The sequence below is a fragment of the Sus scrofa genome, chromosome 1 (genome assembly GCF_054392235.1).
Source record: "Sus scrofa isolate SSC_HxYL_T2T_F1_AM1 chromosome 1, Sscrofa_HxYL_maternal_Yorkshire_Landrace_v2.0, whole genome shotgun sequence".
In the NCBI taxonomy this organism is placed as follows: domain Eukaryota; kingdom Metazoa; phylum Chordata; class Mammalia; order Artiodactyla; family Suidae; genus Sus; species Sus scrofa.
Window position 1 is genome coordinate 193,366,147 of NC_139383.1, and position 22,508 is coordinate 193,388,654.

General features: G+C 37.9%; 1 protein-coding gene across 16 annotated transcripts in view; it reads right to left on the reverse strand.

Annotated features, from left to right (window-relative positions):
* Positions 1–22,508, reverse strand: part of FERMT2 (FERM domain containing kindlin 2) — an 86,356-nt gene that overhangs the window by 32,338 nt on the left and 31,510 nt on the right. For all 16 annotated transcript variants that reach the window (XR_014819058.1, XR_014819059.1, XM_021102109.2 and 13 more), the window contains one exon: positions 13,499–13,633. Coding sequence is in view for 14 of the 16 variants with exons in the window: in XM_021102109.2 (XP_020957768.1) it covers positions 13,499–13,633 (135 nt within the window). In the remaining 2 variants the exon portion in view is untranslated. The remainder of the gene's footprint in view (positions 1–13,498; positions 13,634–22,508) is intronic.

A 22,508-nucleotide genomic window follows, 5' to 3' on the forward strand; every position in this document is an offset into this window, starting at 1 on the left:
GGGATTTCTCTCCAAAACACACAAACTGGGAGTTGCCTGGCAGTCTAGTGGTTAGTACCCACCGCTTTCACCACTGGTCTGAGAACTAAGACCCCACATCAAGCTGCTGAATACTGCAGCCAAAAAAGAGAAACAAACAAATAAAATATGCAAACAGCTGATGCAGCTCAATATAAAAAATATAAACAACCCAATCAAAAACAGGCAAAAGATGTAGACATTTCTCCAAAGACAGAGAGATGGCCAAAAAGCACATGAAAAGATGCTCAACATAACTAATTATTAGAGAAATGCAATCAAAATTACAATGACACAAAAATAAAAATAATACACTGTCTCCCATGAAAAGATGCTCAATAATTATTAATTATTAGAGAAAGCAAATCGAAGTACAATGCTGTTTGACCTCACACGGGTCATAACAACCATCATCAAAAAGACTACAAATAATAAATGCTGCAAAGGATATGGTGAAAAAGGAACCCTCCTACACTGTTACAATAGTGGTTGTAAACTGGTACAACCACTATTGAGAACAGTATGGTGGTTCCTTAAAAAACTAAATATAGAATTGCCGTACAATCCAGCAATCCTACTCCTGGGCATATATCCATAAAAAAAAACATTATTTGAAAAGATACAGGAGTTCCCGTCATGGCTCAGTGGTTAACAAACCTGACTAGGAACCATGAGGTTTCGGGTTTGATCCCTGGCCTTGCTCAGTGGGTTAGGAATCTAGCATTGCCATGAGCTGTGGTATAGATCACAGATGCAGCTCAGATCCCATGTGGCTGTGGCTGTGGCATAGGCCAGCAGCTACAGCTCCAATTAGACCCTTAGCCTGGGAATCTCCATATGCTGTGGCAGTGGCCCTAGAAAAGACAAACAAAACAACAATAATAAAATAAAATAGAAAAGATACACGCACCCCAATGCTCACTGCAGGACTATTTATAGCAGCCAAGACATGGAAGCAACCTATATGTCCATCAGAGGAATGAATAAAGAAGACGGGGTACATATAGACAGTGGAATATTACTCAGCCATAAAAAGGAATGAAATAATGCCATTTGCAGCAACATGTATGGACCTAGAGATCAACATACTAAGTGAACTAAGTCAGAGAGAGACCAAACATCCTATGATATCACTTATATGTAGAATCTTAAAAAGAAGTGATACAAATGAACTTGTTTACAAAACAGAAACAGATTCACAGACTTCAAATTTCTGGTTACCAAAGGGCAAAGGCGTAGGAGGGGCATAAATTAGTAGTTTGGGATTAACATATACACACCACACTACTATATATAAAGTAGATAATTAACAAGAACCTCCTGAATAGCACAAAGAACTCTATCCAATATTCTCTAATAACCTATATGGGAAAAAGAATATGAAAATGGATATATGCATATGCATAAATGAATCACTTGCTGTACACCTGAAACTAATACACTGTAAATCAACTTAATATAAAATAAAAAATTTTTAAAGTATAAAAAATATTTTTAAAAATCAAATACATATCTCTGTTGTAATATGTGAATTTTTGCTGTGAGCATGCATTATTTTTACAATTGAAGAATAGATTTAAAAAAAATGTTTGGATGTTTAAAATGACAAATTCCAACTGGAAAAATGGCATCCTATATGTTGATTTTCCTTACAATACCAAGTAACTGAATTATTGATTACTTTCTGTATTACCTTAGGACCCAGACATTTCCTTTGTCTGGCTGCTTTAAGATTTCTTACAAGTTTCTAACAAGGTAATTTTCTAGTTCTATTACACAATAAATCCCAAAATTAGTAATTTGTAAGTCAGCACTATACAGTAATTTTTTACTTGGAAAAACTGTTTCCCACAGACATGGGATCAAACCACTTCATCTGGTTCCCTACTCATAGGTTCTTAAAGATTAGATATTTACCCAGCTATGGCTAGTAAGCGTCAATATATTCTAGAGCATAGCCCATAAAAATAACAGAATTTTATAATTCTGATTAAGAATTTAACTAAAGTCTGAGAATCATTCATTCACTCATGATCCTTTACCTCTTAAAACATTACTTTTTTTAAAAAAGGCTTTTTTGACGTATAATTTATACACCAATATTTTATCTAACATTCCTGTTAGAATTCAAGATATATATATTTTTTAATGGCCACAACTGCGGCATGTGTAAGTTCCCAGGCTAGGGGGTCGAATGGGAGCTGCAGCTGAGGGCTCTACCACAAACACAGCAATACTGGATCTGAGCCACATTTCTGACCTATGCCACAACTTGTGGCAATGCTGGATCCTTAACCCACTGAGCAAGGCCAGGGATTGAACCTGTTTCCTTATGGACACAATGTTGCGAGTCTTAACCTGCTGAGCCACAATGGGAACTCCAGAATTCACAAAATATTTAAATATTGTACCTGGAGAGATGATACTATATAATGGTTAGAAACATGCATGCTAGAGCCAGACAAACCTGGTTTTGAATCCTAGCTGTGTCCTAATTAGCTCTGTGACCTTAGGCAAGTTAAAATTACTTAATCCTTTTAATGTTCTCGCCTTGTATGTAAAATGGGGATAATGCCACCAAAATCACTGGTGTTGAGAGAGGATCAAATAAAAGATTATGTATTAAGTTATCATTATTAAGTTATCATTTATTGAATATATATATGTGTGTGTATGTATATAAAATACATATAAAAGTGTTAACCATGCTCACACTGAGCATATATATAAAAGTGTTAACTATGATCACACTGAGAAGGTCACAATTCAAGAAGCACATGGGAACTGAACACTGAACCTGTTTCCTCCTCAGTAAAAATGAAGATTATGCCTACTCATTACCACAACCTGTAGTACAGGAACATTTGTGAAGCACTGAGCACAGTGTCTAACATCCCAAAGATGTCATAAATTGAGATATATGGACATTTTGCTAATAATTATGGACAAAACACACAACTGATCGCATTTCTCAGTAGTTGGTCGGTCTAAATAATTGACTAACATGACTCACAAATCATAAAAGCAGGCAAACCAGATTATTTAACATTTCTTTTAAAAATTAATCATGGGGAGTTCCCACTGTGGTGCAGCAGAAACAAATCTGACTAGTATCCATGAGGATGTGAATTTGATCCCTGGCCTCGCTCAGTGGGTTGGGGATCCAGCACTACCATGAACTGTGGTGTAGATCGCAGACGTGGCTCAGATCCCAGGTTGCTGTGGGTGTGGGGTAGGCCAGCAACTACAGCTCCAATTCTACCCCTAGCTTGGGAATGGCCCTAAAAAGCAAAAAATAAAAAATAAAAAATTAATCATGGGAGTTCTCATTGTGGCACAGTGGGTTAGGAATTCAGCTCCAATAGTTCAGGTCACTGTGAGGCAGCAGGTTCAATCCCTGGCTTGGTGGAGAGGGTTGAAGGATCTGGCATTACCCCAGCTGTGCTGTAGTCACAGCTGCAGCTCAGAGTCAATCACTAGCCTGGAGACTTCCTCATGTTGTGGGTGTGGCCATAAATTAATCACATGTTTATAGGATTAAGATGGTGGAACAGAAGGACTGGAGCTCACCTTCTCTCATAAAAAGCAACAAAATCACAAGCAACTGCTGAACAACCGTCAACCAAACAGACTACAAACTATTAAAGATATCCTAATCCAGAAGACAAAGAGGAGGCCACAATAAGATGGCAGAAGGGGCAATTACATGATAAAAGGAACCTCATACCACAGAATGGAAAGTAACCGTATCACAGACACTCACCTATGGGAGTAAGAGTTTTGAGCCTTATGTCAGGTCCCCACGCCTGGAGCTCTGGCATTGGGAGAAGGAGCCCCCGGAGCATTTGGCACTAAAGGTCAGTGATGATTGTGTGCAGGAGCTCCACGGAACTGGGGGAAATGGAGACCTATTCTTGTTTTTTTGTTTTGTTTTGGGTTTTTTTTTTTTTTGCTGTTTTAAGGCTGCACCTGCAGCATATGGAAGTTTCCAGGCTAGGGGGTCAAATCGGAGCTGTAGCTGCCAGCATACACCACAGCAACTCAGGATCCGAGCCACGTCTGTGACCTACACCACAGCTCACAGCAACGCCAGATCCTTAATCCACTGAGCAAGACCAGGGATCGAACCCACATACACATGGATACTAGTTGGGTTCAGTAACCACTAAGCCACGAAGGGAACTCCTTTTTTTTGGGTTGTTTTTGTGCTTTGTTTAGACTCTTTTCTTGAAAGATACACACAGACTTTCATGTGAACTGGGTCCCAGGGCAAAGCAGAGACTCCCTAAGAATCGGGATCAGGCCTGCCTACAGTTCTTGGAGGATTTCCTGGGAAAACATGGGGTGACTGTGGCTCATTGTGGGGGAAGGACATCGGAGGCAAAGGTCTCAGGAATAATCATCAGTGTGTTCCTCTTGAGGTGGCCATTTTGCAAAAATCTGGCCCCACCTGTCAGGGCTGAGAAGACCCAGGCCAAACAATAATCCAAGGGGATCTAAGCAAACAGACTGCCCAGGCTGGCTAAAGACTCCCCAGGCACACAGCAGCCTCTAATCCCACCCAGAGACAAAGCCTCACCCACCAGAAGGATAAGAATCAGCTCCACCTACCAGTGGGCAGGCACCAGTCCCTCCAATCAGAAAGCCTACAGCAAGCCCCCATACCAATTTCAGCCACAAGGGAGGTGGGCATCAGAAGCAAGAGAGGCTACAACTCTACTGTCTGCAAAACGGAGACCACACCAAAAATCTATACAAAATGAAAAGGCAGAGAATTATGACTCAGATAAGGAAACAAAAAAAAAAACCCAGAAAAACAGCTAAGTGATCTGGAGATTATCAACCTCCATGAAAAAGACTTTAGACAGTGAAGATGATTCAAGACATTAGAAATCAAAAAAAAAAAAAAGACATTAGAAATAAACTGGAGGCAAAGATTGATAAATTACAAGAAACACTGAGCCAAGAAATACAAGATGTAAGCATTAAGCAAGCAGAGATGCAAAATACAATAAATGAAATAAAAAATTCATTAGAAGCAACCAAAAGCAGAATACAGGAGGCAGAATGAATAAGCAAGGTGGAGGACGGACTAGTGGAAATCACTGACATGGAACAGAAAAGAGAAAAAAGACTGAAAAGAAATGAAGACAGTCTAAGAAAATTCTGGGACAATGTTAAAGGCACCAACATCCGTATTATAGGGGTGCCAGAAGGAACAGATAAAAAGAAAGGAACAGAGAAAATATCTGAGGAGATAAGAGCCGAAAATTTCCCTAACATGGGAAGGAATCACTCACTCAAATCCGGGAAGCACAACGAGTACCATAGAAAAGAAACCCAAGGAGGGACAACCAAAGACGTATATTAATCAAACTGACCAAAATTAAAGATAAAGAGAAAATACTGAAAGCAGCTAGGGAAAAGAAGCAAATAACATACAAGAGAACCCTGATAAAGTCATGGGCAGATTTTTCAGCAGAAACTCTGCAAGCCAGGAAGGAGCACAATATACCTCAAGTGATGAAAGGAAATAACACCGACCAAGATTACTCTAACACAGCAAGGCTCTCATTCAGATTTGAAGGAGAAATAAAAAGCTTTACAGACAAGCAAAAGCTAAGAGAATTCAGCACCACTAAACCAGCTCAACAACAAATACTAAAGGAACTTCTCTAGGTGGAAAAGAAAAGGCCACAACCAGAAACAAAAACATTACAAATGTCAAGGCTCACCAGTAAAGGCATATATATAGTAAAGGTAGGAAATCATCCACACACAAATGTGCTACCAAAATCAGAATTCGTGAGAAGAGGAGGGTACAAATGCAGGAAAATGGAGATGCAATTAAGAGACCAACAACTTAAAACAATATTGTGTGTGTGTGTGTGTATATAGACTCCTATATCAAAACTTCAGGGTAACTGCAAACCAAAAATCTATGATAGATACACTAACAAGAAAAACAACTCAAAATACAACACTAAAGATAGTCATCAAGCCACAGAGGAGAACAAGAAGGGAAGAAAAAAGCCCAACAAAAACAAATTCAAAACAGTTAATAAAATAGCAATGAGAACATACATCAATAATTACCTAAAACGTAAATGGACTAAATGCCAACCAAAAGACATAGACTGGCTGAATGGATACAAAAACAAGACCCATATATATGCTGTCTTCAAGAGACCCACACGAACTGAAAGTGAGAAGATGGAAGAAAATATTCCATGCAAACAGGAATCAAAAGAAAGCTGGAGTAGTAATACTCATATCAGACAAAATGGACCTTAAAGAATATTATAAGAGACAAAGAAGGATATTACATAATGATCAAAGGATCAATCCAGGAAGAAGATTTAACAATTGTAAGTATATATGCACAGGATCACCTCAACATATAATGCAACTGCTAACAACTTTAAAAGGAGAAGTTGACAGTAACACACCCCACTTACAGCAATGGACAGATAAACCAGAGAGAAGATCAACAAGGAAACACAAGCCCTAAAATGACACATTAGACCAGATGGACTTAATAGATATTTCGAGAACATTCCATCCAAAACAGCAGAATACACAATCTTCTCAAGTGCACACAGAACATTCTTTAGGACTGATCATATTCTGGGACACCAATCAAGCCTTGGTAACTTTAAGAAAATTAAATCATATCAAGCATCTTTTCCAAACACACTGCTATACAACTGGAAATCAACGACAAGAAAAAAACTGCAAAAAACACATGGAGACTAAACAATATACTACTAAACAAACAATGGATCACTGAAGAAATCAAAAAGGAAATTAAAAAATACCTAGAAGCAAATGACAACAAAGACACAATAATCAAAAACCTACAGGATGCAGCAAAAGCAGTTCTAAGAAGGAATTTTATACCAATACAAGCCTACTTCAGGAAACAAGAAAAAGCTCAAATAAACAAGCTAACTTTACATCTAAAGCAACTAAAGAGAGAAGAACAGACAAGGCCTAAAGTTAGCAAAAGGAAAGAAATCATAAATATCAGAGGAGAAATCAATGAAATAGAAATGAAGAAAACCACAGAAAAAGATCAATGAAACTAAAAGCTGGTTCTTTGAAAATATACACCTTAGATTCATCAAGAAAAAGAGTACTCAAATCAATAAAATTAGAAATGAAAAAGGAAAAGTTACAGTAGACTTCACGGAAATACAAAGGATCATAAGAGACTACTAAAAGCACCTATATGCCAATAAAACAGACAACCTAAGAGAAATGGACAAATTCTTAGAAAAGTACAATCTTCAAAGACTAAACCAAGACAAAATAGAAAAGATGAATGGATCAATCACAAGTATTGAAATTGAAACTGTGATTAAAAAACTTCCAACAAACAAAAGTCCAGGACCAGATGGTTTCACAGGCAGTCTATGAGACATTTCGACAAGTTAACACCTACCCTTCTGAAACTATTCCAAAAAATTGCAGAAAAAGGAATACTCCCAAACTCATTCCATGAGGCCACCATCACCTTGATACCAAAACCAGACAAAGATACCACAAAAAAAAAGAAAATTATAGGCCAATATCACTCATGAACATAGATGCAAAAACTCTCAACAAAATACTAGCAAACCAAATTCAGCAATACATTAAATGGATTGTACACCATGATCAAGCGGGATTTATCCCAGGGATGCAAGGACTCTTCAATATCCATAAATCAATCAGTGTGATACACACCATTAACAAAATGAGGAATAAAAACCATATGATCCTCTCGATGCATGCAAAAAAAGCTTTTGACAAAATCCAACACCAATTTCTGATAAAAAACCCTCCAGAAAGTTTTTTACCTACCACAACATGATAAAGGCCATCTTTGACAAACCCAGAGCTAACATCATTCTCAATAGTGAAAAGCTGAAAGAACTTCCACTGTGATCAGGAACAAAACAAGGATGTCCTCTCACCACTACTATTCAACATAATTTTGGAAGTCCTAGCAACAACAGTCAGAGAAGAAAAAGAAATAAAAGGAAACCAAATTGGAAAGGAAGAAGTAAAACTATCACTATTTGCAGATGACATGATACTATATACCTAGAAAATCCTAATGATGTTACCAGGAAACTGTTAAGAGCCCATTAATGAATTTGGTAAAGCTGAAGGATACACAGAAATTGTTAAACATACTAACAATGCAAAATCAGAAAGAGAAGTTAGAGAAACAAACCCATTTGCCAACGCATGAAAAAGAATAAAATACTTAGGACTAAAGCTACCTAGAGACAAAAAACGCTGATGAAAGAAATCAACGGCAACACAGACAGACAGAAAGACATACCATGCTCTTGGATTGGAAGAATTGACATGGTCAAAATGACTATACTACCCAAGGCAAACTAAGATTCAATGCAATCCCTATAAAATTACCAATGACATTTTTCAGAGAACTAGAACAAAATATTTTAAAGTTTGTTTGGAAGCACAAAAGACTCAGAATAGCCAAAGCCATCCTGAGAAAGAAAAAGAGCCGGAGGAATCAGGCTCCCTAGCTTTAGACTATACTACAAAGCTATAGTCATCAAAACTGTATGGTATTGGCACACACACACACACACACACACACACACACATACACACACACACACAAAACAAAAAAAAAACAGAAAGAGATCAGTGGAACAGGATAGAAAGCCCAGAATTAAGCCCATGCACCTACAGTCAAATAATCTATGACAAAGGAGGCAAGGCTATACAATGGAGAAAAGACAGCCCCTTCAATAAGTGTTGCTGGGAAAACTGGACAGCCACATGGAAAAGAATGAAATTAAAACACTTCCTAACACCATACACAAAAATAAACTCAAAATGGATTAAAGACCTAAATATACGAGCAGATACTATAAAACTCTTTTAAGAAGAAAACATGAGCCAAACAGTCTCTGACATAAACCACAGCAATATCTTCTCAGAGACACCTCCTAGAGTATTGACAATAAAAACAAACAAGTGGGACCTAATTAAACTTGAAAGTTTCTGCAAAGCAAAGGAAACCCTAAACAAATGAAAAGACAACCCACAGAATGGGAGAAAACATTTGCAAATGAAGCAATTGAAAAGGGATTAATCTTCAAAATTTATAAACACCTCCTGCAGCTTGATACCCAAAAAACAAACAACTCCATTAAAAAACTGGCAGAAGAACTCAACAGACAGTCTCCAAAGAAGGCATATAGATGGCCAAAAAACACATGAAAAGATGTTCAACATCACTAATTACTAGAGAAATGCAAATCGAACCTGTTATGAGGTACCACCTTACACTGGCCCAAATGGCAATCAGTCATCAAAAGGTCTACAAACAGGAATTCCTCAATGGTCGTCATCAAAAAGTCTACAAACAGGAGTTCCCATTGTGGCACAGTGGAAACAAATCTGACTAGGAAACATGAGGTTGCAGGTTCAATCCCTGGCCTCGATCAGTGGGTTAAGGATCTGGCATTGCAGTGAGCCACGGTGTAGGTTCCAGACGTGGCTTGGATCTGGCGTTGCTGTGGCATAGGCCGGCAGCTGTAGCTCCGATTAGATGCCTAACCTGGGAACCTCCATATGCCATAGGTGCAGCCCTAAATATACAAAACCCACACACAAAGTCTACAAACAAGAAATGCTGGAGAGGGTGTGGAGAAAAGGAAACGTCTTGCACTGTTGATAGGAAAGTAAATTGGAGCAACCACTGAGGAGAACAGTATGGAGATGCATCAGAAAACTAAAAATAGCATTACCATGTGATCCAGCAATCCCACTCCTAGGCATCAATCCAGAGAAAACCATTACTCAAAAGATACATGTACCCCAGTGTTCACTGCAGTGCTATATATAATAGCCAAGACATGGAATCAACCTAAATGTCCATCAACAGAGGAGTGGATAAAGATGTGGTACATACTACAATGGAATATTACTCAGCCATTAAAAGGAAAGAAATAATGGCATTTGCAGCAACATGGTCAGACCTAGAAATTATCATGCTAAGTGAAGTCAGTCAATGAGACACCAACATCAAATGCTCTCACTTACATGTGGAATCTAAAAAAAGGACCCAATGAACTTCTTTGCAGAATAGATACTGACTCACAGACTTTGAAAAACATGGTTTCCAAAGGAGACAGGTTGAGGGGCTGGGGGGATAGGCTGGGGGTTTGGGATGGAATGCTACAGAATTGGGTTGTGATGATCACTGACAAATATAAACGTAATAAAATTCACTGAGTTAAAAATAAAAAAAACCATGTTACTTTTCACATGCATATAGGATTTTTCTGTATAGATAATCAGTCTTTGTGATCATCTATCTTCGTATACTTTCTCAGCATTTTACATCAACTCCTCAAATATTTTTAACTATACTGCTTGAGTGTAGAAGTGTTTTTCATCAAACTCCTTGGGTGTAGACACTAAAACCCACTATTTTTCTTTTTGCCTATAATATTTTTTAAAATTTATTGTCATATATTTGACTTACAAAATTAAAACCTCTTTTAAAAAAAAAAAATCCTTCACTCAAAACACTGTCATTTCACAGACACAAGGGAGCACAAAAGTGCATGGTTCCATTCATATGAGGTTCAAGAACAGACAACACTATTCTGTGCTGAGAGAGGCAAAAAGTGGTCATTAGGGAAAAGACATGCAAGAGGCCTTCTGGGTTTTCGGTATCATGCTATATGCCAGATCATGTTTCTGGATGGTTACAAGGTGTATACATCTGTAAACATTCATCAGTAATTTAATATCTGTTCATTTTATTGTTTGTAAAACACACACAAAAAACAACTCAATTTAAAAGAAAAAGTTACTTACTCTAAAAGATCTGTCATTTTCCCTCATCTTAATTCATCATCCTTTGTCTTCAAATTGTCTTTTCTTCCCCCCCCCCTTTTTTTTTTTTGACAGGCTAGGGTTTGAATCATAGTTGCAGCTACTGGCCTATGCTACAGCCTCAGCAACACCAGATCAAAGCGGAATCTGCAAGGTACATTGAAGTTTGCAGGAACGCCAGATCTTTAACCCACTGAACAAGGCCAGAGGTTGAACCCATAATTCTCATGGACACTATGTTGGGTTCTTAACCCACTGAGCCACAACAGCAACTCCCAAATTGTCTTTTCTTAAAGCACTATATAACAGCTCTCATTTGCAGTTCTAAAACCAATCCTACTAGATTTTAACCACTCCAAAATAATCCCATAAATATACTTCTCCATGCGGTTCTTTGAGGATTAAATGAATTTCCATTTAAACTAAAAAAGATAACTGCAGGTAGGGGCTATGTCTAATGTCAGATGCTTTCATCTATATAAATCAAGTTTACATCAGGGTTTAAAATTAACATTCTAATGACAGACACAATCTTTTGTTCTCTTTTACCTCCTTCATCTGTCGACTTCTACCACAACTCAAAACCCTTTCCTCTCATTCCCTCCTCCACACTTCACTGGAATTAAACTTGATACTCTTTCCAAAAATTCCTTCGTTTTGTAACATATTTAGAAACCAATGACTCTACAATGCACTAAATTCCTTGGCCTGAAGCTCCTTGGAGGTCTCTCGCCCATGAATTGGCTCAAATGGCTTATTTACACATCTTGTTCTTTTCTTTTGCCAGGATGTCCTTTGTTAATATCATTCTTTCTGCTTGGATGGCCTTTTCTTCTCATGAAAATCCCAGTCACTGGAATCCTAGCTAATTCACAACTTACTAACCCAAACCATAAACTGAATATACCCTATTTGGAATTGTTTTGTCTTCTGAATTCCTATAACATTATTTTCTACAACATTCATTTAACTTTTGTGTATTACTTCCTTAAATACAGTAACTGTGTTTTTCAACTAGCCTATAAATTACTTAAGAGTGAGGATTCTCTTATTTCTTGGTACCTCTCAAATGTAATCAGTACATGAGTAGTGACATAAAAGTTACAAGGTATGTGACTTTAGACATTCCTAACTTTACTGTACCATAATATCTTCACCCATATATGTGAGAAATAACATAATCCACTTCAGTGGGTTGTAATGAGAATTAAATGGATTTCCATAGGTAAAGTGTGTGAAATATTTCTGGGCATGCATAAACTCTATGTTTACGGTTTACTTTCATTACCATCATCATCACCCCAGAATTTAAAAAACAAGGAGTGAACTGAATTAGTAAAATCAGCTTACCGATTTGCTTCAGGGTTTTATGCTAAGAAATGGATTTGTAAATGTGTGGCCAATGGGAACATGGGAAACTGTAATGTCCCAGGACTAGAGAACTGTGTAATATAGTTAATTAGTCATATCACTTCCCCAAAGACACTACCTATGTTCCTACTGAATGCCATATGCTGAGTTTGGTCCTGGTAACAAAAAGGTGAGAAACAGTCTCTTCATACAGGGCGCTCACAATTATTAGGGGAGAACATAATAGTGTAATACAAACACATAAAGTCTGGTGACTTATGACTTAAGGGTACCTAATTCAGGTTGGGGAGTAATGGAAGGAAGGAAATCTGAGAAAGCTTCTTTTTTTTTTTGTCTTTTTGCCATTTCTTGGGCAGCTCCCACGGCATATGGAGGTTCCCAGGCTAGGGGTCTAATCGGAGCCGTAGCCACTGGCCTACGCCAGAGCCACAGCAACGTGGGATCCGAGCAGCATCTGTGACCCACACCACAGCTCACGGCAACGCTGGATCATTAACCCACTGAGCAAGGGCAGGGATCAAACCCGCAACCTCACGGTTCCTAGTCGGATTCGTTAACCACTGCACCACGACGGGAACTCCTCAGAAAGCTTCTTAAAGGAGCAACACCTTAAAGGAAAGGGTAGGGAGGCACTAAGAGACCAGCATATGCAGAGCACAGAGAAAGATTTCAGTAACCTGAAAAAAGGAATAATGTCTTAACTAAATAGTGGTGGTTTTCATAAAATACCAAAAAAAAAAATGGAACTAAATACTGAAAAAAAAACTACCCAATTTCCACAAAGCAGAGAACTGAGCCCAGTTAAGCTACTGTCCCCTTTTGACTTTTCCTGAGCAGAGAACCAGCTTTTCTTTTTATTGATGCAGCTGTTAACACTTGACATGATGATCTGTACATGACAGACTGGCGATTTCAAGACTGAAAAAAAGATGCTGAAGGTGAGTGTTCTTCAAATTGACCACTCTCCTGAGCTACAGTCTGTTCATTCCACTGTCAAAACACATAGGCAGATCTACCATATATCACAAGGAACTATACTCAGTATCTTATAATAATCTATAAGGAAAAAAAATCTGAAAAAGATTATATATGTGTAACTGAATCACTGTGCACTATGCTTATACCTGAAACCAACATGATACTGTAAATCAACTATACTTCAACTAAGAAAAAAAACAACACAAAGGCACACAGTCCGTGGTTCTGACATGCGGCCAGTGCTTAGTCAAAGCCTTACCTGGTCCAGGGGTGATAAGAGGCCCCTCTAATTCAAGTGCCTCATCCTCAGACTGGTCATCTAGCTTTTTCTTTTTTTTCTTTGTTGGATCTCTCGGTTTTTTCAAGAGAGAAAGCTCTTCAGGGTGTCTGATATCTGTTAAAATAAGAAAACATTATTTTACTAGAATAATGGAAAATTCAAACATTTAACACTTGGTAAATCTATTAATCCATTTCAAGATAAGAATTTGTAATTTCCTTCTATGTATGTGTTTGTGTTTTGCCAGATACTAAAGCCATGCAAAAGACTGAAGTATGACACTTTTAAAAACAATATACCAAAGCAGTCTTAATTCATTACTATCCAATAAATGTAGTTACCTCAAAGTGGAAAGATAATCATCCACTAGGGTATAGAAAAAAATATTAGAACTCACTTTTTTAAAAATCCAAAACTCTAAGAAGTTAAAGGTTTGTATTGTATGGTAGCCCTCATTGATTCTGTATGCCATAAGTTACACCAGATACATCAAGTAGGAAGTTCCTGTGTGGTGCACAGGTTAAGGATCTAGCATTGCCATAGCTACAGCACAGGTTCAACCCCTGGCCTGGGAACTTCCATATAGCACAGGTGTGGCCAAAAACAAAACAAAACAAAACAGGCATGTCAAAATACAATGCTACCTTTCCTTTATGCTAAATTTTATATTCAGTAATAAAGATATACCAGAATTATGAGCCAGGATCTATTTATAATAAACTACATAGCAATAAAATTTAATGTTCAAAATCAATATAATGTTATCAAGTAGAATACAAATCTAGTGGAAGATTAGACTACATGAACTATACATATAATTACATGCTATATAAATATAATACAATATGTGTCTCAAAAACTATGGGGCTGAAGTAGTGGGAAACTTAGGAGAAAGGTTCTCAGGTGAAAAAAAAATCAGATTTTAGTTTAAAAATGAAATTTTCTTGACGTTTCCATCGTGGGTCATCAGTAACAAACCCAACTAGTATCCATGAGGACTCAGATTCGATCCCTGGTCTCGCTCAGTGGGTTAAGGATCCAGCGTTGCCATTAGCCATGGTGTAGGTTGCAGACATGGCTCAGAACCCAAGCTGCTATGGCTGTGGCTGGCAGCTGCAGCTCTGATTCAACCCCTAGCCTGGGAAGTTCCATATGCCACAGGTGGGGCCCTAAAAAGAAAACAAACAAACAAATAGAAATTTTCTTTAGTTTCTGGTTAAACATGTATGTTGAGTCTGTGCATTATTTTCACTCCTTTCCAAAAATCATACCAAAATGTAAAGAAAACATGAACCTAAAAGGACAAAAATAACTGGAGAAAAATAACAGATAAGCAACAGCAGAAAAATGCTGAGACAAAAGCCAGATGGCACATGACTTAGCCAAGTAGACAAATAGAAAATCAAGGTGTTTGTAGGAGATACCAATGGGAAACACACAGACTCACCATGCCAAACATGAAGCATAATCAAGTACTGAAAACAGAGAGACAAGAAAAAGGAATCCTGTCCCATATTGGACTAAACCTACCCCTTAGATACACACTACACACTCCTTAGAGGAGAATTCCTTAGAGGAGAATCTCAATAGCCCTAGGGAAAAGATCTTTTAGATACAGATATTTGAAAAAGCTTGCTTAACATCTAAATCTACAGAGGGATGACAAGCTAAACACCATTCAACTGGAGCTTCCCATTAGGTAACTGTATGAATGGACAATCAATGACTGACAAACATTAGAGAAAGGACTCTGTGGCAAGTAGCATTCTAGAGATAACTCCTGAAAATTCCTGTCCCTGGTTATACAATCATACACTAATCTAGGGACTGCTGTGAAGACACTTTGCAAATGGAATTAAGTGACCAACTGATTTCAGGGAGATTATCCTGGATTCTCTCATTGGATCCAGTGCAATGAACAAGGAGCCTGCCTAAGAGAAGAGAAAGGCAAAAGAAAGCAGAGGAAAGATTAAGAGAGGAGAGGTCATATAGATTCAAGGAGTTTGAAGAACTGGACTTGCTATTGCTGGCTTTGAAGAAGGAAGTGAACCACAAGTCAAGGAATTTGAGAGGCTTCTAGAAGCTGGTAGACAAGCCAGGGGAGCTTCAGTCCCACAACCACATGGAACCCAATTCTACCATGCAGAATTTTTCTCCTAACCTTTGAGAAGGAATAGAGCCCTGCTGACACCTTGATTTTGGCCTTCTAAAATTCTAAGCAGAGGACTCAGCTGAGCCATGCCATGCTCAGATATTCCACCTACAGAAACTGTGAGATAATAAATATATGTTGTGTTAGGCAGCTAAGTATATGGCAGCAATGGAAAACTCATAGACCTTGTACTATGAAAGAGACCACATGAAAAGCAAAAGGACAACTTGGGGAGACAGATAATCCAAAGAACAGAACAAAACCAAACCAAAAACATTTAATTACAAATCTCAGAAAAATAAGACAATGACATCCATGAGAGATGAAGAGGATGTTAAAGAATAACCAGAAATGAGACGGCGATCTTGGCCATTAACAAGGGGAAGGGGAAGGTCTTAAGTCCACAACTCCTTTTTTTTTTTCTTGGTGTTTTTAGGGCCATACCCATAGCAATATGGAGGTTCCCAAGCTAGGGGTCAAAGTGGAGCTGTAGCTGCTGGTCTACAACACAGCTACAGCAAAGCAGGATCAGAGCTGGGTCTGTGGTGCACACCACAACTCACTGCAATGCCAGATCCTTAACCCAATGAGTGAGGCCAGGGATTGAACCTGCATCCTTGTGGAAACTAGTCAGATTCGTTTCTGCTGAGCCAGACAAGAACTCCTTAAGTCCACAACTCTTAAATGTGTTTGTGAATACCTGGGTAATGAACATCCAGAGAGAAATATAAACCACTGAAAATTAAAATTTGATACCCACAATAAAAAATCCAACAGAAGATGTAAGTCAGGTTAAGAGGATCAATCCAAGAATAATGTCTGACTAATCACTAGCAACAAAGAGAAGAAAGAAGACATGGGAGGAATAAAGACACGTTACCATGAAATCTCACAAGGGCAAAGGAAAAAAAATCCTAAAACATTCCAGACAGAAGCAGCAATCTACAAAGAAAGGATGAAAATAAAAAAATTAAGAACACTATCAGGACTATAAACAGCAATATTGGAAACTAAAACAACTCAACAATGATTTCCCAATTCTGAGAGAAAATATTTTCAACACAACATTCTATCAAAGTGCAAAATAAAGACATTTTCAAATTTAACAACTCAAAAATTTATATCCCATTCACTGCTGATGATGGAAAATACAGTCCACCACAAAGGATTAATCTCTAAAATATACAAACAATTTATACAACTCAACAGCCAAAAAGCCAACAAACCAACTGAAAAATGGGCAAAAGACCTGAATAGACATTTCTCCAAAGAAGATATACAGATGGCCAATAAGCACATGAAAAATTGCTCGACATCACTGATTATTAGAGAAACGCAAATCAAAGCTACTTTGAGGTACCACCTCACATCAGTCAGAATGGCCATCATTAATAAGCCCACAAATAACAAATGCTAGAAAGGGTATGGAGAAAAGGGTACTCTCCTGCACTGTTGGTGGGAATGTAACTTGGTATAATCACTACAGAAAACAGTATGGAGGTACCTTAGAAAACTAAATACAAAACTACCATATTACCCAGAAATCCTACTCTTGGGCATATATTCGGACAAAACTTTCCTAGAAAAAGACACATGCACCCACCTTTTATATTCATGGCAGCACTATTCACAAAAGCCAAGACATGGAAACAACCTAAATGTCCATCAACAGATAAATGAATTAAGAAGATGTGGAATATATACACAATGGAATACTACTCAGCCATAAAAAAGAGCAAAATAATGCCATGTGCAGCAACGTGGACGGAACTAGAGACTCTCATACTAAGTGAAGTAAGTCAGAAAAAGAAAGACAAGTACCATATGATATCACTTATATCTGGAGTCTAATATATGGCATAAATGAACCTTTCCACAGAAAAGAAAATCATGGACATGGAGAACAGACTTGTGGTTGCCCAGGGGGAGGGAAGGGAGTAGGATGGACTGGGAATTTGGGGTTAATAGACACAAACTATTGCCTTTGGAATAGATAAGCAATGAGATCCTGCTGTATAGCACTGGGAACTGTATCTAGTCACTTATGATGGAGCATGATAATGTGAGAAAAAGGAATGTATATGTGTATGTGTGACTGGGTCACCTTGCTGTACAATAGGAAATTGATTGAACACTGTAAACCAGCTATTATGGAAAAAAATAAAAATCATTAAATAAAGAAAATACAGTCCACCAAAATAAAAGCACAAATCAACACTGAGGAAAATGCAAGGATCATTTGCCTTTTTTTTTTTTTTTTTTAAGGGCTGCGCTCGCAGCATATGGAGGTTCCCAGGCTAGGGGTTGAATCAGAGCTACAGCTGCCAGCCTACACCACAGTCACAACAATGCCAGATCGGAACCACGTCTTTGACCTACACCAAAGCTCACAGCAACAGCGGATCCTTAACCCACTGAGCGAGGCCAGGGATTGAACCCATAACCTCATGGTTCCTAGTCAGATTCATTTCCGCTGAGCCACAACAGGAACTCCTCATTTGCATTTCTGCACGTGCATTGAGACAGAAGGCATTTTCTTTGGACATTGGTGAAGGGAAGTTTTGGGGCTATGATTGTATACTTTGACCTGGAAGCAATGTATTTCAGATTGGGGCAGGAGTATGGAGAGACTTCAGAGTGTGTTTAGGAAGAAAAAAAAAAGGAGGGAGGGAAGAGATTATCATCAGATAATGCATTTGATCATGAAAATTAGAGAATCAAGAAGGTAGAAGAATCAGCAACAGAGCAGGTTAAAAATTAGACAAATGAAATAAGGAATATAAGATAGGAAACATAAAAGTATACACTTTTCATTTAGCAGGTAAAAATATTTACCTTGTTAAAATAACATAAACAATGATACCAATTTAGTAAAAAACTGTAACAGTTATAATAAAGAGGAAAAGAAAACGTTGAATAAAAACAAGTAAACAGATATCTAAAATAGATAAACCAAGAAATAACAGTATAAGCACATATTTAAATTATGGAACTAAAAGTCTGAAACAGTAAAAAGTAGAAAGTGGTAGGGTTGTGTATAGGGGCTAGGGAGAAATAGGGCAGAAAAGTGGTTTTATGTTATATGCTTTTTGAACTCCATATCTATGACTTTAATTAAAAAGTAATTCTAAAATCTTTCTGCTTATTGCATAAAGAATGAATTGGAAGGAATAATAATAGATAAAGGAGACCATTTAAGAAGCTGCTGGAACAACCTAGGAGAGAGATGGTGGTGGTGTGGACTATTAGAGCAGTAAGGATGGCAGAAATGGAAAGATGTGAAAAGATTCAAGATCTTGAAGGCAAAATTAACACTTTTAGGTGACTAATGAAATGTGTACTAAGGAAGACAATGGTGCTAAAGATGACTCCTAAGTTTCTGGCATGTCTATCTGGGACAGTGCCTTCATGATATGGAGACTTACTTCTGAGGAGCAGAGTGGGGAAGAGGAAACACAGGTTTGGAAAGGAATGCCTTGAGATCAGTCTCGAACATGTTCAATTTGAAATTTCTGTGAAAAAAATGGTTTTGTTATAAATAATGTTTCAATGAGCAAATGATGGCTTTCTAGAAAAAATAGATGGCTAGGAAAAAAAAAAGAGGATAAATTAAGAACAGTCTCAACAAGAATCTGATTTATGCACCCCCCACCCCCACTTTAAACAGTAAGAAAGTAAAAGAAAAAGGTTTTCAGATGTTAGACAACAAGAAGCACAGGAGATTAGAGAAACAACAGAATGAGCCCTTTGAATACAGCAGGTTACTGTCCAGCAGTAGTTCAGGGTAGGGAGGGAACAAACAGAGTCAGGTCTTGCTGAGCTGAGATATCTGAGATTGAATCCAGGGAGGCCCAGATAGCTATAATTTGTAGGTCACAGTACCAGGGAGAAGAGAGTTCCAGGGAAAGAGAGAGAGGGAGTGCTCTGGAGATCTGAGGCTATCTGCTGGGGTCTGGCTGAATACTGGTCTGTGCATTACTGAAAGGAAAGTCTAATATACAGGGTATTAAGAATGCCCAAAAGGAAATTAGCCCATGGCTAATGGTGGCTCCTAACATGCTCTAATGAAGCTTAAAAGCAGGTATCAAAAAGATCCCATTCTAAGTAATTTGACTGTTGACCCAAGGGGGAAAAAAAAAGCCAACACTACTTAAAAAAATACAAAAAGAAATCCAGTTACCAACAATGTAAAATTAATAGACTCCTCTAGGAATTCCTATCGTGGCTCATCAACAATGAACCCAACTAGTATCCATGAGGATGCAGGTTCGATCCCTGGCCTCGCTCAGCAGGTTAAGGATCCTGTGTTGCCGTGAGCTGTAGTGTACATCACAGATGTAGATCCTGTGTTGCTGTGGCTGTGGCATAGGCCAGCGGCTACAGCTCTGATTTGACCCCTAGCCTGGAAATTTCATATACCATGCTGCGGACCCTTAAAAAAAAAAAAAAAGACTGAAAAATAAAATCAAATGAATAGACTCTAACATTCAATCAAAAATTACCAGACATAAAAGAGGCAGGAAAATATGACCTATCACCAGGAGAAAGCAGTTAAAAAAAAAAAAAAAACAAAAGCAGAAATAACTACAATGATATAATCAGTAACCAAACATATTAAAAAAGCTATTAAAATGCACTCTAAATGTTTAAGAAAGGGGAGTTCCCGTCGTGGCGCAGTGGTTAACGAATCCGACTAGGAACCATGAGGTTGCGGGTTCCGTCCCTGCCCTTGCTCAGTGGGTTGACGATCCGGCGTTATCGTGAGCTGTGGTGTAGGTTGCAGACGCGACTCGGATCCCGCATTGCTGTGGCTCTGGCATAGGCTGGCAGCTGCAGCTCCGATTAGACCCCTAGCCTGGGAACCTCCATATGCCGCGGGAGTGGCCCAAGAAATAGCAAAAAGACCAAAAAAAAAAAAAAAAAAAAAAAAAAAAATGTTTAAGAAAGGATAAAGAAGCATACAAATAATGAAGAAAAAATTAAAAGTTTTATGGGGTTTTTTTGTTTTGTTTTTTGGTTGTCTTTTTAGGGCTGAGCCCACGGCACATAGAAGTTCCCAATCTGCCAAAACTCACAAAAGAAATAGACAATCTGAATAGGCCTATATCTGTTAAAGAAATTGAATCAACAAATAATAATGTTTAAAAACAGAAATGGCCAGATGGGTTCACCGGTGAATTCCACCAAACTTTTTTTTTTAGTTTTATTGAGGTATAACTGACATATAACACTTTAAATTTAAGGTGTATAGATAGCATAATGACTTGATTTATATTGTGAAATGATTACCACATTGATTTTAGTTAACATCCATTATCTCATAAAGATATCAAAAAAATTATTTTCCTTGTGTTAAGAATTCTTGGAGTTCTCCTGTGGTGCAGCAGGTTAAAGATCCAGCATTGTCACTGTAATGGCTCAAGTCGAAGTTCCTGGCCCGGGAACTTCCACATGCCACAAATGCAGCCAAATCTGCAACCTACAGTGCAGCTTTTGGCAACAGTCATATCCTTAATCCAGTGAGCAAGGCCAGGAATTAAATTCACATCCTCACAGAGGCAACATCAAGGTCTTAACCTGCTGAGCCACAACGGGAACTCCAAGGATGTCCTTTCTTATCACTGCTTTTCATTACTGTACTAGAAGTCCTAGCTTATGCAATAAAAAGAGAAAAAGAAAAGGTGTACAGATTGGGAAGGAAGAAAACTGTCTTTGTTTACAGATAACATGACCATCTCTGTAGAAAATCCAAATGAACTGACAAACACTCCTAAAACAATTATAGCAAGGTTTTAGGACACAAGGTTAATATAGAAAAAGAAATTGCTTTCTAGCAGTGAACATGTGGAATTTGAAATGTAAAACACAATACTACTTACATTAGCACCAAAAAGTGAAATACTTAGGTGTAAATATAACAAAGTAGGCGCAATATATAAGGAGAACTACAAAACTGTGATGAAAGAAATCAAAGAAAGAAATAAGTGGAGAAGGAATTCACTGCTGGTCTAGTGGTTAGGATTCAGCACTTTCATCTCTGTGGCAGAGGTTCAATCCCTGGACTGGGAACAGAGATCCTACAGTAAGCCATTAAATGGGATGAAAAAAAAAAAATCCAGATTCTGTATAAATCCCTTATAACATTTAAGAATAATATTTAAAATATTAGACATGTGAAGCAGAAAAATGAGACCCATAATCAAGAAAAGGAAAAGTCAATAAAAGCAGAATTCACAAAGTCTCAAATATTGGAATTAGAATGTAAGGTCCTTAAAACAGCTATAGTAAATATATTTAAAGATGCATGGGATAACATTAATATATTGAGTAAACACATGCGGGAGTTATCAGCAAAGAAATACACTACCTAGATATATCAGAAATAAAAAGTATGTATCTGGGAGTTCCCTTCATGGCTCAGCGGTTAACAAACCCGACTAGGATCCATGAGGACAGGAGTTGGATCCCTGGCCTCACTCAGTGGGTTAAGGATCCAGCATTGCTGTGGCTGTGGTGTAGGCTGGCACCTGTAGCTCCAAATAGACCCCTAGCCTGGAAACTTCCATATGTCGAGAGTGCAGCCCTAAAAAGCAAAAAATAAAATTTTAAAAAATAAAAAATAAATAAAAAGTATGTATCTGAAATTAATATATAGGTATAATTTGAGTCCTAGTAGTGGAGAAGGAAGAGTATGGAGTAGAATAAAATCTGAAGAAACAGGAGTTCCATTGCGTCTTAGTGGGTTAAAGACCCAACATTGTCTCTATGAGGATACAGGTTCAACCCCTGGCCTTGTTCAGTGGGTTAAGGATCCTGTGCTGCTGCAAGGTGTGGCAC